Source organism: Miniopterus natalensis, chromosome 2 (assembly GCF_054644295.1).
Source record: "Miniopterus natalensis isolate mMinNat1 chromosome 2, mMinNat1.hap1, whole genome shotgun sequence".
In the NCBI taxonomy this organism is placed as follows: domain Eukaryota; kingdom Metazoa; phylum Chordata; class Mammalia; order Chiroptera; family Miniopteridae; genus Miniopterus; species Miniopterus natalensis.
This window is the reverse complement of record NC_142082.1, coordinates 145,292,713-145,309,020: the sequence shown is the minus strand read 5'-3', so window position 1 is coordinate 145,309,020 and position 16,308 is coordinate 145,292,713. Positions and strand designations below refer to the sequence as shown.

Genomic DNA, 16,308 nt, shown 5'->3' with positions numbered 1-16,308 from the left:
TCTCTCTGATATCAATAGATATATGTTCAAGAAAAAACATGCTATTGGAAGTTTGAAAACGCAGTTGAAGTACAAACACTGCCTTTATAATTATTCCAAGTGTGTGTCCCAAAAATTGAATACACACTTTAACAACTGACAACTCACTTAATTTTCACTTCTTTTCAGGTTTAACTGATTTGGAATAATGGCTGAAGCCAGACTAAGCTTTGAACTAAGAAAATTTATCCACTAGACTTTTTTTTTTTTAAATATATCTTTATTTTAGAGAGAGGAAGGGCGAAGGAGAGAGACAGAAACCTCAATGATGAGAGTCGTTGACTGGCTGCCTCCTGCATGCCCCCTACTGGGGGTCGAACCTGCAACCCGGGTATGTGCCCTGACCAGGAATCGAACCCCGATCTCCTGGATCCCAGGTGGACGCTCAAGTGCTGAGCCACGCTGGGCCGGGCTCCACTAGACTTTTTAAATGGGGATACATAAAATATAAAGTTTATGGTATAAAACCCCCAGCAGTTGATGAATTGAGGGCAACCAAATACCAAACAAAATGATTCTTGATGTTGCGATTCCACTGCTTTGTGTTATCAGCAGCACCTGGATCAAAAACGGTCATCAGTTTGAAAACAGGCATTGACAAAAAAGATTCATTTCTGTAGATTCTTTTAAATTTTGAAAATGAACTGTACGTTAATAAACACTGACTTTAAAATCATTCGCAGTGTATACATTTTTGGGGGGCTCCCTATGTATCGCCATCAATCTTCATTACGACTATTCTAGGCTCAGGGTTGCCATGCTCTCTGGCCACAGCCCTTTTGTACCCCTAATCCCTCTGTCAACTCACTTGTTCTCTTTGCCTAGCTCTTTATTTTTTTCATTGGTTTTCAGAGAGTAGAAGGGAGGGAGGGACGGTAGTGAGAGGGAAACATCAAGTGAGAGAAACACACTGATTAGTTGTCTCCCACGCTCGCCCGGACCAGGGCCCGTGCTGGAAACCTGTGACCCAGGTACATGCCCTTGGCCAGGACTCGAGCCTGAGACCCTTTGGTCAGTGGGCTGACGCTCTAACAGCCACTGAGCCAAAACGGGCAGGGCAGTTCTTTTTATTTTAATCCTCACCTGATGTTATAAGGTTTTTGTTCTGTTTGTTAACCCTCACCCAAGGGTGGGTTTTTAACGATTAATTTGAGAGAGGAAGAGGGAGAGAAACATTGATCAGTTGCTTCCCCTATGCGCCCTGACCAAGCTACCCAGCCAGGGCTGTATCAGTCTTATTTATATTAGTACAGTTTATATTTTACTAACTTACTTATATTAGTAAAAACAATATCCAACAGAAGACTGTTTTAAGTTAAGGAATATCTATGTAATACAATACTATATAGCCATGAAAAATCGTGCTGTAGAATAATTTTTATTACATCAATACATCAAGTGAACAGGATGAGTTACAACAATCATGTGCCGTTTGATCAGTTAATAGTTGTTGCCTTTAAATGGAAGAGTTACAGCTGATTCTTCTTTTGTTATTCCGTTTCTTCCCTCTACAATTTTTATTTGCTAAAGTTTTTCTAATTTCCTACAATGATTTTTTTTCTTAGGAAAAATAATGCTATTAAAAGAGATGCTTATCGGTAACTCAGCTTGCTTTACAACTTGGACATCGACTATGGTGCTAGTTACTTTGGTACAAATCCAAGAAATAACAAATGTCTGGAAAGAGTTATAATGAGGTAAAAGTCCATTTCCCAGGATTCTTAATAAAATGTTAACGACACTATGTTGTTTATCAAAAGAATTTATTAGAAAATATTACATACTACATATCTGTTTAAGAGCATTGTTTCAGTAGACAGCACTCCATCCTCAAACCAGCAACAGTGTCTCAAGGACCACAGGCAGCCCCTGTGCTTCCGAAGCTCCATCTTTTGGACGGAACATTCAAGCAGCACACACCATGGCCATTTAAAGGAAGATGATGAAGAAAATGTGGTAATTACCAGGGCAATAAAAAAAATCACAAAACTTTTGGAATGTTCAAATAATAAATAACTACCTTTAGTCTCAAAATTCTAGGCATCACTATAGCCTAAAACATTGGTCAATGTGACTAGTAAGTTGAAGGGACCAAGGTTCCAAAGGTCAAGTTAATACTGAATCTTCATAAATAACAAGAGAAATCTGTAACCCCACAGAATGTTTTTGATTAAGTTTGCGCACATGCAAAATTAATATAAATTTCTGAGGAATGTTAAAGCAGTATATTTTTTAACATAAAGCATGCACTTTCTAACACATTCTTAAATATTTCCAAGTTTGAAAATCTAACCCAGTAACATTCTTCATTAGCTATTTTAAATGCAGTCTAACCGGTATGCCAACCACATGTGGACTATACCTTATTTTCAGGAAAGGTGGAAATAATTCATGACAGTGCTACCAAAGATCTGAGACTTGACCACACTACCTAGTTTTTCTTCAAAGCTTATTTTAAACATGTTTGCAAAAGATAAATGGTGTAAAGCAACTTTTAAAATGTCACCCAATTCCCAAATGTCACTGAAAGAAAACAAAGGAAAAGCAGGCATTGTGTGATTAATCGGCTACAAAATTTTCAAAGTGTGAACCAACTTTAACTCAAAATAGATTTAAAGTTCACACAATTGTTTCTAGAGCTCAAAGCTGAAATAAGTGAGGATGTGTGCATTGATATTTAAAACACTGTCTTAATATTTTATTAGAAGAAATATACTTCTACACTTCTTCCCCCATTATCTAAACACAAATTTTAATTAAAAATATATATATATAAATCAGTAGAATACCATATTACAAATGCCCAGAAATGCAGAATAAAGATCAAAAACTGCTTGGAAGTATTTCCATTACTTTTTGGGATTACACTCATAACCTAACAAAAATTATGAACTAGCACAATCATTACTGGGGCCATCATTTCAAAATATTTTGCCTACCAAAGCTAGCACCAGGAAAGTATTATACACATAAAATTGAGAAACACAATCTTTACTTCAGAAAAGCAGTCCTATAGCGTATTGCTCTTGCTAGTTTAGCGAATAAAAGGGTCTGTCTCACTGAGGCATATATTTATCTTTGAGCCATTAACATCTTATCTGAATAGCTTTCCAGTTATATTTGGTATCTACTGAAAATTGTTACTAGAATTAAAGACAGATTATCATGGAGACAACCCATTGTTTTCTTCCAAAATGCCTATTAAAATAATGGTACTATAATACTTTTAACTTACCTTTTACAAAAATTAACATATTCTAGTATTTAAAAAAAACACACCAAATCTCTAGTCCCTGAAGGCCTAACCAAAATGCCATTATTTAATTCCACTCCCTTTCCAAAACACAGATTTTAATGTCAAGATTTTTGCAACATGCTTAATGGCCATCATCTAGTCACCAAATTAACTTTATTCATTGTAAAGCATGTGGAGATTTCTCAAGTGTGAAAAGAATTTCATTAGTGATTGGACAGACGAACAACCACCCGAAGCCACTAAAGTGAGTCTTATAATTCTACCTTAGTTCCAAGGACGGGAGGGTCACCACCACTTAAAAGCAGTTCTCTGGTTGGCACAGATAATTTATCATCTCTAATAGGTAGGAAATATTATGAAAGAATAATATTTTTACAATTTTTACAAAGTCAACACTTTTTCCAAACTGGTCTTCTACATTCAACAAAGAATTTAGACTGCCAAAGTTGTATATCTAGCAAATGAAACTGCTTCATCTCAATCGGGGGAAAGAAAGGCACAAAGAAAAACAAGCAGCATACCCTTTATTTGGTGATACAATAGGTCAACAGTGTTCCAAAGTTTTGAACACTGAATTTTACTCGTGATAATTTGTTTTCTATCTAAGCAATTTATTCAGATGTGTGCTTTAAAAATACAGATTAGGAGCCCTGCAACTGGTATGTTCTGTTATTAGAAATATTTTTCATGGTAATACATTACTTAACTTTCTATAATTAGAGGGAAAAATCATATAGATCATACTTTATTTTTAGCCAGACAGAATAAACGTATTATATATATATCTCTTCCAAAACCAGTGCACTTAGAAATTTCTAATTTATGCACTTCATTGTTCAAATCAAAAAGCTGTACATCTTCTAGTGTCCACACTGTAACACAGTCCTAGTAAAAATGCACATTCCTTTAACCCCTTTACTTTCCCTTGAATTTGCTTTTATTGGCGGGGGAGAGAAGGAAAGGATATAGAAGTTACAGTGCAGAACTATTATTTATTTTGAACAAAACATTATATCCTACGTTAAAAAAAATAATTTTATCAAAACCAAATGTCAATCACAGTTATGTATGATTTTCAGTTAAAGGTACATATTGGAATTGCACTTTGCAGATATCTTGACAGTGTCCTTTATAGTGCTCTCCATTTCAGCCTATGTTTTTTTCAGTAGACACAGGTTCTTCCAGAGTTTTCTTTTGGCTTCCCTTCCGTGAATATTTGTATTTGTCTACATAGGCTTTAACCAAATTTGCCACTTTAGTAGAATTGACTTCTCCACTCTTACTATGACAAACCTATGAAAAAATGGGGGAAATTTTTTTTTCACAGTTAAAGGAAGCAAAATATAAAGCTTTGTGAAAAACAACTAATCCCAAAGCAGACTTTTTTCCATGTTTCATACCTCATATGAACTTATTCAAAAGTTTAAGAAGCAGACAATTAGAAGAAGGTAGCTCTTATTTTAATTAGATTTAAGCATTCCTTTATTAAAATAGAGATAGCTCAAAATAAAACATACAGAACTCCACTGAAGCTACAACTTACTTTATCTACTGCTTTTCGTACAATCTCTTTATATTCTTCCTTGGTGATATCTTTATTTTGGTAAAATGGCTTAATGGCCAGTTTTACCTCCTGTGCTGCTTTCTCTTGGATTTGCAATTTCTGATAAGAGGAAAATGTATAATTATTATTTGCCCAATTGCATGCTTCCAAAAAATTTCTTTAAAAATATAAAATTAAAAACACTGCATTTGCATTATTAGAAGGAGCTCTTCAAATATTACTGTTATAAACAAAATTTACTAACAAACATATCAAGCATTTCTAAAAATAATTATGAAATATTACTAGTAACCCATTGGGCATCAACGTATTCAGACAGGACCTTTCAAATAATAATAGAATTTAACACTATCAGTAAGTTCCCTTTACCACTTATACAACAGAAAGCTGTTATTTTTTCAATTTTATCAGATACAAAATTATGTAGGTTGCTCTCAACCTTGAACTTGCCTTGTCTGTCTTCGAGCTATCTGCGCTGGCTTCCACTGTAACACTTACTTTGCTTTCTGCCAATTTTACAGCAGCATTAGAGGCTTTGCTGTGACTTGATGACGAAGCATTACCAGAACTTGGTCCCTGAACTGTTTCCATATTTCCTGGGGCTGCTGTCGGAGCAGGCAAGACTGGTGTGCTCATGTTATTACTTACATGAGAAGCACCAGGAATACCCTGTTTTAAAGAGTTATCGTCAATTAATGAACTACTTGTACTCAACAGAAGTCTTTTAGTCATGTATTAGAAATAACATTTAAAAAATTCAAAGCAATTCAACCTTAGTACCTAAGAGAAATGCATATTTCAGGTCATTTATATTTAAAGGACTGTGAAGAAAAATGAGTGACATTCTTAAACAGAGCCCTATTTAAATATGTCAACATCATTTTAAATTATAGTATGTGTATTGTAATGTTACGACATTAACACTAAAAACAAGAACAACATTTAAAGAACAGTATCTTTCCTGCAAGGCTCTTAATGGAAATTGACTGAAATTAGTGCCCGCTTTAAGACGGGAGAAAAATGAGGCAGTGAAGGTGACTGGCTTGCTGTGAGCTGATAGCAGAAAAAGATTTAAGATCCTGTATTCTGGAATCCCATTCCCCTTTCTTCCAACTATATCTTGCTGTCAGGATTCTAGAATTTCTGAAATGTAGACATAAAACTATAAGCAACACAATGTTTATAAATTACTATTCAAATTATCTATATGCCTAGAGACTCCTCTTCTTTTTAGCATGGTAAATTTGTGAAAATGAAATAGACGGTAATGGATAATGAACAGCATTAACTGGCATCTGTCCAAACAAGAGAATACAAGCTTCATTACAATATTTTATCACAAGTTTCCAACCCCTAAAAAATCCAGTAAGTTAGGGAAAAATTTTAAAGCTCCCATGACAGTTCTAGTTTGGCTCATTATTATCTGGTCTCTTTAATCTGAAAAAACCTGTTTGGATATCAATGACAGCATAATGTAGCCTAGACTTAGTAATATACATTCAATTCAGTTTCTCACTTAGGGGGAGGGAGGTTAGGGGAAGAAGTGTGAAAAAGGGGTTATGAAGATTTATCATAAACCCAGTGATTTTTGACTGGTGTGCCGCAATTTTTAAAACATTCAAAACCTGACGATTTAGTCGGGCACTGACCTCTTTCTCTTTAGATTGTCAAATATAAAAATGACAACACCAACCCAATAATAGCCATCTGCTGTGAATAAATCAAGTTTACAACTATTTTTTTGTCAATCAGCAAAAAATCTATTTTTTTGGTGTGCCGCAAAATTTTAGTAGTTTATGTGAGCCATGAGATGAAAAAGGTTGAAAATCGCTGCATAAACCTAATCAAAAAAATAACTACTTTGGATGCCAGGATGCCCTTTCTTGAACACCTGCCCCTAATAGCTAAATGTTTCCAATGGCTATGCTGATTAAACTTGAGTTGCTAAAAACATACCTGCAATTGCTTTCCATCTGGCTGTGAAGCCATGTAGCTGACTTGCTGGGATGGCGGGGGAGGGGGTGGTGGTGGTGGTAGTCCCTGAGATACACCGGTAGGAGCAGCTACCTGCATGAGAGGTACTCCTGTGTGCAGATGCAAGGGTAGCTGAGGATGAATATTATATGGATTGTGTTGGATGTTCATCAGAGGAGCATGAACACCCACTGGGTATGGGAAGATATTCATAGGCTGGTGTTGTGCATTCATTTGTTGCTGCATTACATTCATTTGTGGTTGCATCATATTTATAGGTAGCTGAGAACCATCACCTTGTTGGTTTGTTTGGTCTTTTAGGTTAGAATCTATCAAAAGAAAAAAGACTTGTGAAAAAGATCATGTTACAAATTTCTTTAGACAGAGAAGCAAGTAACTGCTGGTTATAGGAAAATTAAATAGCAATTAACAGACTAAGAACACCTAAACCAATCTCCAATTACTTGGCTTTACCCTGTCATTTCTAAATAATGTGGGCTCATTTTCTAAATGAAAACATTCATCTAAAATAATTTTTAAGAATAAGGTTACATGATAATATCCATCGCTATTGGCAAAGAATCAACAGCTCAAGAAACTTACTGACTGAAGAAATACAAAATTTACTTAGGTTACTAAATTGGAAATAATTTCTTGCATTATTAACAAAAAAGCCAAGGAAAGAGAAATCTTTACTGGAAGAGTGACTTATTTACATGAGAACAATTCTCAAAATAATTCACGTGCATACATCTGAAATAAAATAAGTAAAAGTTAAATCCTGCATCAAAACATCCTAAATTCTTCTATTGTAGCAAATTGTACTTAAAATATTAAAGTCTTTGGTAAAGTCTGGGGCAGGGGTGGAATGAAAGAAGAAAATAAATATTGTTGTGTAGATATACTTTAAAAATGTAAAGTGTGTAAACAAATGGGATTCAATTTAACATTATAAAACTATGAAGATGGATCATTTCAATTCATACAAATAAGATATTAAATTTATAATCTCTTTTCTCAAATAGAAGTGCAGAATACGTTACCCTGGTCAGTTGTTTCCTCTTCCTGTCTCATCCATCCAGACTGTGAGCCCGAGGAATTCCTCCCTCGTCGTGAGTAATAGTTTTGCACATCTGCTGGTAGAGTCTTTCTCACAGCCCAACTAGATGCAGATGTCCACCCGGACCTATCTGCAGGTGTATCAAATGAGAACTCTTGCTCACTTTTCCGTTTATAGGGTTGCTGTTCTGCAAACTTGAAAGACTCATTCCCTGAACCATTTGAATTCCCTGAGAGGGGTTTTCGGTTTTGCCACCGATTTTCATTTTGATCTGTGTAGGCAAAATTACCTCTGTAAGTGCCTCTGCCACGGTTACCTCTACCACGGTTAGACATCCAACCTGAACCAAAGTTTTTATTCCAAGAATTCCCTGAATTTTCATTTCTATTTTCTTCCCAATGGGAATCTTTTAACTTTTCTGGATTTCTGGTCCTTGGATCAGGCCCAGAATTTATTGTTTCTGTTACCCAACTGGAGCAGTCATTTCTATGTTTGTCAGCAGAATTTGGATCATCAGCATCTGGACTGTCATTTTTTTCTTTTCTTGTATTTTCATTCTGTTTCTCTGGGTCATTCTTTCTGTACCGATCATTTCCTCGAGGACATCTCCAACCATCATTTGTCCATCTTTCCTTCCACCGAGGAGAGTAACTATCTCTGTCATTTCTACCAAATAATGAATTCTTACTCTTTGTTCTAGATCTTGATGGTGATCTAGAACGAGATCTGGACCTAGACCACCTTCTGGTTCTCCTTTCTCTATCTCTATCTCTATCTCTCCTCGATCCATCTCTATCACTTTCTCTTTCTCTGCTCCGGGACCTGGATTTTTCTCTTGGAGAGGAATCTTTCACTCTTGACTGAGATCTTCTATTCTCTCTAGAACTCTCTCTCTTTGGGGATAGTGATTCTGACCTTTTGCCTTCCCTAGTGCTATCTCTTTTTGGAGATCGAGACTGCGATCGCCTTTTTTCTCTTACAATATCCTTTTTTGGGGACTGAGAACGAGATTTTCTCCGTCCTCTTGCAGATTCTTTCTTGGGAGATGGTGATCGAGACTTCCTGCTTTCTTTTCCAGTTTCCCTTTTGGGAGATGGAGACTGAGACCGCTTCTTTTCCCGTGCAGCATCTTTGTTGGGAGACCAAGTTGTAGATGGCGAATGAAATCTAGATCTTCGAGTACGAGGCTTTTTGGCTTTATCTGTCATATCTACGGGGCTTTCAAATGGTTGAGATACAGTTTCAACCTTTTCACTTACAGGATCAGAAGATGGAATACTAGTTTGAGAACCGTGCTCTGCAGAACTTTTGTTCAGTTGTTTAGCATCAGCATTTACAGACAGTTCAATTCCAGATTCATTCTGGTCACTGCAAAATGAATCACATTCCATAGGTATCATTTCATTATTGTCTTCACTCAAATGCTTCTGAATCTGTTCAATGTGTGTGTTAAGAAATTTTGTAGCTCTGGGATGTTCAACCAGGGATTCAGCCTTCTCTTCTAAAGATGTGTCTAATTTGATGTTAAGATTATTTTTTAATAAATTATTTTCAGAGTCTTGAATACTACTGAAATTTTCATTCCCTGTAGTATCACGTGTTGCAATTATTTCTGCATCTTCAGTTTCAACACGCCCAGGCAACTGAATCTCTGAGCTCACAACAGCTGTTTTGTCCACTGTTTGTGTAATTTCACCTTCAGAAGATTCTAATTTTGGGCTGTCTACAAGATGTTCTGCTTTTACTGAAGAATCTTTATCATCAATAATTTCTACTATAGGACTCCCTATAACCTCTTCATCATTAATACCTATAACTTTATCTTCATGACCCTCCACAACTTTTTCTGCATTAACCACTACCTCTGCATTCTCAGATAACTCACCTAGGCTTGGTACAGGTTGGTGTACTTCAACTTCAGATGCTGAATATGTAAGAGAATCATGTGGAGGATGATCTGTACATTTATCTGCTTTTACCTCTGATTCTGAAGGTCGAGATATTTGGTCTTGATTTTCTAGTGGATCACCTTCTTCTTCAGAAATATTTTTAGAAATCTCACTTTCTAAACAAAAAACATTAGCCTTGTTATCCGTATTCTCAACTTTTTGAACTTCCTCAATACCTGTATTCTCAACTTTTTGAACTTCCTCGATACCTGTATTCTCAACTTTTTGAACTTCCTCGATACCTGTATTCTCAACTTTTTGAACTTCCCCGGTATCTGTATTCTCAAGTTTTTGAACTTCCTCGGTATCTATATTCTCAAGTTTTTGAACTTCCCCAGTATCTCTATTCTCAACTTTTTGAACTTCCTCGGTATCTGTATTCTCAACTTTTTGAACTTCCTCCTCGGCTCCAACTAGAACGGGAGGATCTTGGATACAAGACTCAGAATGTGAAGATTCCTCTTTTTCCTCTGTATCATGATTCTCAGTATGTTCCTCACTTTCTTCTATTTGCTCACTGCAACTTTTCAAGTTATTAGCAGACTTACTTTCTACATTTGTCTGCACAGTACAAGTGTTACTACTTTCGTCACCTGACTGGTGCTCTTTCTCTAACACAGGTGGTGTGTCAGATTCCGCTGTTTCATCATCTACTGAATCACTGGAAGATGCTTTTTCAGGAGGAGGCACAGAGCTCCGAAGTTTCTTTTTCAGTAAAGGTGGTTTTCTTCCTCTTCTTACAGACTTCCGTTTTGGGGCCTGTCTTGTTTGCTTTTCTGACTCCGCTGAAGAAGAAACATTTACAGATGGATTACTGTTATCTGGGGCATCACACCCAGAATTATTTGATACTGGGGATCTCTGAGACTGAGTGACTGTTTCGGCTCTTGTGTTACGTGTAGATCTCCTTGTAGGAGTTGCTGCTGCAGGTTTTCGTCTTGATCCCCTGGTGGTTGATGTACCAGAAGTTTGCTTCTTCTCTTCTCCTTCTTGAGTATGTGCTAATGCATGTCCCATGCAAGACGTACCTAATATTTTATTTTAAAGAGTAAAAAGTAAGTATATGTTTCAATAAAAACAATAGTGTGGCTTCAGCTTATTTTAGCATAAAATAGACGTCTGTAACAGAATGAAACAAAATACACTTAGGAATCAAACTATGAATAAATGTACAGCTACTAGTATCTGAGTAGTATCTGTATTTCTCAGCTTCTTTTAATGCTCCTGAAATAAGTTATCACAAGATTTGAATCCATGTGGGCAATTTTATAGGAAAAAACAAATGAAAAACAAAAGAAAATATTTGGTCTAATAATTGCTATTTGCTTTATGAATTGGTATTACCTAGACAAAATGCAAGAGAAAACAAGTTATCCACAAAGAAAGACTCAAATTATTTTTTCATAGTTAAGAAATAGATGTTAATTCTAAAGGTCTATGGTTTGGACACTGAAGCCCTAAACAGAAAGGAGACTTCTAATCAGTCCTTGAAAACTAACTTGAAATTTCTTAAAATAAAAAGGATTTTCTAGTTTGAACAATTTTAAAGTCAAGTCACTGACCAAATATTTACAGAAATATTTAGACTTACGATTTAAACCTTATTTAACAGCTTTTCTAGGTCATCAACACTCACTTTTTATGAGATTGAAAAGCAGCTCATAATTTTTTAAAAAGTAGAAAAGAACTTCACAAACTTTACCAAAATTCTCTAAAGATATGGTACTTGTTGGAAAAACAGTTCTTGGCAACACAGAAGGGATGAGAGGAAGGACTTCTGTTTCAGTATTCCAGGGTATAAAACCAATTCTGAAAATTCAAAACAAAATAAAGACATTTTTGTTTAAATGGTTTAAAAAAATTAAACCAGCAATTTTCCAAATAAGGTTAGCAATATGAAAATACAGCATGCTTAAATTATTTTTTGCCCAAATAGTTAAAAATGTAAATTCAAGGTTACTCACTGTTCAAGGATGGCTACAAAAAAAGCCCCCTTTAAATGCATATTTTTCAGATAAATTAATGGCAAAGGGAGATCATAGTAAACTTAAATATATAATAGTTGATTCTTCTTTTTTAAATAATTTTTTATCAAGATTTTTTTAGCTGTTACTTTTTCTGCTATTCTAAAATGACACCTGAATAATAAAATGCAGATTTTAACTGTGCAGTGTGATGACTTTTGATCACTGTACATATCTGTGTAACCATCACCCCAATAAAAAAAATGAATCATTCCACCACTTGAGAGAGCACCTTCATGCCCTTTCCCCCATCCCCCTTTCTAGGCAACTGAAGAGAGAATTTTGTCAAATTAATCAAATAAAGGTTTTAAAGAAATTAATTAGCAAGATCAAAGGGAAATCAGTCCATGAGTTAATAAAAACTTAAATATTGGAAATAGAACTATACTACTTGAATTCTGAAGCATTTTATAGATACCAGTTTTTTGTTACATGTCTTTGTTTTATAGCGTACATCAAGGCCTCAAACATGTAACTTTTTAATTTTTATTTATTTATTTATTTAAAAATATATCTTTATTGATTTCAGAGAGAGGAAGGGAAAGGGAGAGAGACAGACAGAAACATCAATGATGAGAGAGTCATTGATCGGCTACAGCTCGCAACCTGGGCATGTGCCCTGACAGGGAATCGAACCCCAATCTCCTGGATCCTAGGTCAATGCTCAACTGCTGAGCCACACCCGGCTGGGCAAAACATGTAACTTTTTTAAAAACCTGATTTCTATTGCTATATTTTGAAATTCCTCCATTTAAAGATGATGGCTCTTCAAAGTTCCCTGTGTCTCTAAGGACCCGCTAAGACCCTAAAGTTTCTGTATGCAAACCCAATCCACTCTCAGCTTTTTTTCTGATTCATATTTGCTCATCAGTTCAGGTCTCCTAACAAGACTATCCTATCCAATATAAGGTGAGATTTTGGAGTACGGGAAGAGACGCTTGAAAAAAAATGTGCAACGTGTACATGTACAGAAATACATAACTGGAAGAAAAGGTTTCATATTATACATATCTGGACTTCCTAATTTTACTTCTATTTGTGTTACACTGTTATTCCTAGAGTGTGAGGGCCCCATGCACAACTACATTACAGTGCTATATGAAATAAAGTTCAAGTTACAGGCAACGACCTTAATCTTTATGTACAAGCTTGATTTAAGTATATATCATGTACCTAGCAATGTGCTAGCAGCTTCAGGACTTAAACTAAGAAAAGACTAGATTATAGAAAGTCTTAAATGCCAGGGCAGAGTAGGGGCTTGATCAAATAATTACTTAAAGGTACATTTTGGAGAGGAAATAACATAATTAAAGCAGTGATTCAGCTAATAGCACATAGGTAAGATTGGAATGGGGAAAAGAGGGGAGGGAGAATGACAGATATAAATGCTATTACTAATAATGAATCTTATCAGTTAGGCACTATCCCTTTTAAATGAATCAGGTATCTACATTTATTAAACAGATAAAAAAACTCTTTAAGGGGTTCTTTAAATAGGAATCTTTGTTAGGTATTTGAAGCACCAAAGTATAATTTGCACAAAACTATCTTAGAAACATAACTACTAAATAAGATACATTTGAATGTAAGTATAAATGATATCTTATGCTCAAGTTAGCATTTAAACACTTCAGTGAACAATTTTTTTTTTTTTACCTTCCAATTCCAGGCAATGTGTCAGGAAACCATGACAATTCCAGTTCCTGTCTCTTCTGCCTAATTAATGCACTGATTTCATTGACTTCTATAAATTCTGTACTAAAAGATAAATTTTACACCTTCATCAGAATTCCAAAACTTTAAGTTTAGGGTAACAATTAGGTTCATGATATATGCAGTTGTTTTCATATTTAGCATTATATATCACATTTAAAAGAATAAGAACCTTTTTCTATTTAAACACTTTAAAAATGAACTCATTCCTAAAGTTAGTAAAATATTTATATTATAAACCCAAATTATATTTATGATTCATAAAAATAATGCTTGAATTTCTATTTAAGTGATAGAATTTTTAAAAAGTCAATTCAGACTAATATCCTTACTTATTGAGAGAAAAAAACCCAACGCTATTTCTATTCCATGAACCAAAGCTATAGCAAGCAGTTCCAGCAGAAATTGTAAGTACAATAGTTTCCATCTGAAACTATGCAGAGGACAAAAAAAGAAAATCAAGGAAGGTACAGTCATTTTAACCAAAAAAAAAAAAAAATTTTTTTAAATGGGTATACTTCAGCATTTCAAAGGCTACTCAGATGTAAGTGCTTTCTTTGGTGCCTTGTCAAGCTCATAAATTATACAATCATCTGTCTAGTTAGTTCAATCAACTCTATGTGATTTTAAAACTCCAACTTAGTTTTCAAATCCACATATATCTACTTCGTATCTACTTGCCAGTCACTACGGATTCAAAGATGACTGGATCTACTCTGAAGGGCTCTGCTTTTCAGGGGCTATTAGCTTACTTTTCTATCATATAAAAAGCCTGTGTAGCATAATTTATTATTAATGAAAACAAAACCCACCAGCATAGGCAAACCACTGCATTACAGAGTTTATCATTTTTGCTAAAACTAGTTTATTTTCCAAAAGAAACAAAAACCCAAAAATCAAGAAAAGAAACAAAAACCCAAAAATCAAGGTAGGCTTTCATAATGTTTGTTGAGCCTGAATATAAACTTTTACCGAAAGTTAATTAAAAGTAGAAAATACTAACCAGTAAGATCTACAGGTAAAAGAAGATTCTCCAGTGTGACTACTAGAAGAAAACATATTGGAGAAAAAATTTCTGAAGTACTGGCTTGTACACTGATTTGATCTTCGAGGCTAGAAAAGTAAAAAGAGGTTAGTGAAACAGCAAACAAAAAAGCTCCATGATAGTAGGTAATAGTTGTATTTAAATATTTTTATATACCTAAGGTAGTAGGGTTATCTACTAAAAACCAAAAAGTATTATCTAAGAAAAAGATTTTCAACAAACCTTTATCTTTATTGTTGCATTTTTCTTTCCTCCCACTGCACTGTATTTAATTTCTCCTGTACAAAGACACAAAAAGACCTGGTTACCTTGTCTTAATGTTTATTTTAAAAGGTTGTAAAACCAGTACTGATACTGACAAAAGAAAGTTAAAATATGTAAAAAAGTTGCACTTGAAATAATAGTACTTGCATTTACATAATTTTTCCAAATGCTAATTTTGTTATCTTGGTAAGCCACAGATACAAGAAGAATATAAGAGGCTCCAAGAGAGAAAACTGGTAAAGCATGTAATACTGCTATGCTTAGAGTATTAGTATTAAAATTCTAGCCAACATTTTCTGGCACCCTATGAATATTTAAGCCATCTTGTAATAAAAAGTATATATAAGAAGTCAAATTATTTAATATCAATAATGCACATCATATGTCGTTTTTCAGCTCTGACCTAAGAAACAGGTACTGTTAACTTACCTCAAGTAAGAGCTGACCTGGGAACCAGTCCATCAGCCCTTGTCAACTAGAAATTACCATTTAACCACTGGTACCATATTCAAATAAGTATCCTCTTTCCTCCTCAAACTTTATAATTAGAATTAGGAAAAATAGAAGTGTTGATTAAAACAGCTTTCTGTTATAGAAATGTTTCTGGCTGCAGCACTTCTGACTTATTTTTTGGTGTTACCCGTCCCGTCTGGGAATATATTTCTATGGGATACGTACTTCCAGGTTAAGGAAGATAAAGGATAGTTTCTGCTAACCACAAAAATTGTGTTAGCATCTTTACAGATTACTGCTCTTAGTTTTTCTTTACCATCAAGTCTATGTTATTAGTCATCTATACCTGTCAATACACTTGTCTGCAATAAATTGTGGCTGGTATTGTCATTGCTCTCTCCTCAAAGTCTACAGTGCAAATGACAACTGGTCTTTCACTCTTCAACCTTGCTTGCCTCACAAAGCGATTACTGACTTTGTTCAAAAGAAATCACCCTTGCCCAGTGGGTGTGGCTCAGCAGTTGAGCATTAATCTATAATCCAGGAGATTGGGGTTCAATTCCTGGTCAGGGCACATGAACAGGTGGCCGGCTTGATCCCCAGTAGGGGGCGTGCAGGAGGCAGCCGATCAATGACTCTTATCATTGATGTTTCTCTCTCTCCTTCCCATTCTTTGAAATCAATAAAGATATATTTTTAAAAATAAATAAATTAAATAAATCACCCTAACTAGGAGCTCCGTTTCCTGCTATTAGAAGACCATATGTATTTGAGGTTCTTCTGTTAGTCCAGTGGGTTACAGCCTACTTTCTACTTAATAGCATACCAATTTCCCTTTAAGTTACTATATAATAACTGTTTGGTTTTCTGCTATTATCCATCCTTCACACATGTCCAACCAAGAACTGTTGTAACAAATATAATTTCAACACTGGGGAGAGGGGTGGCTGGCTGAGTTCCAGGAACT

The 16,308-nt window shown here is 35.0% G+C and overlaps 1 protein-coding gene across 3 annotated transcripts in view; it reads right to left on the bottom strand.

Moving 5' to 3' along the window:
* Window positions 1-1,401: 1,401 nt before the first annotated feature.
* SCAF11 (SR-related CTD associated factor 11) overlaps window positions 1,402-16,308 on the bottom strand; it is a 71,346-nt gene continuing 56,439 nt past the window's right edge. For 2 of the 3 annotated variants that reach the window (XM_016201171.2, XM_016201168.2), the window contains 9 exons: window positions 14,847-14,902; window positions 14,583-14,692; window positions 13,523-13,624; window positions 11,545-11,651; window positions 7,877-10,870; window positions 6,816-7,162; window positions 5,310-5,528; window positions 4,839-4,958; window positions 1,402-4,588 (listed from right to left, as the gene is read on the bottom strand). In XM_016201171.2, coding sequence (XP_016056657.2) covers window positions 4,442-4,588; window positions 4,839-4,958; window positions 5,310-5,528; window positions 6,816-7,162; window positions 7,877-10,870; window positions 11,545-11,651; window positions 13,523-13,624; window positions 14,583-14,692; window positions 14,847-14,902 — 4,202 coding nt within the window. In that variant the 3' untranslated portion in view covers window positions 1,402-4,441. The remainder of the gene's footprint in view (window positions 4,589-4,838; window positions 4,959-5,309; window positions 5,529-6,815; window positions 7,163-7,876; window positions 10,871-11,544; window positions 11,652-13,522; window positions 13,625-14,582; window positions 14,693-14,846; window positions 14,903-16,308) is intronic. The other variant, XM_016201170.2, reaches the window with a different exon arrangement.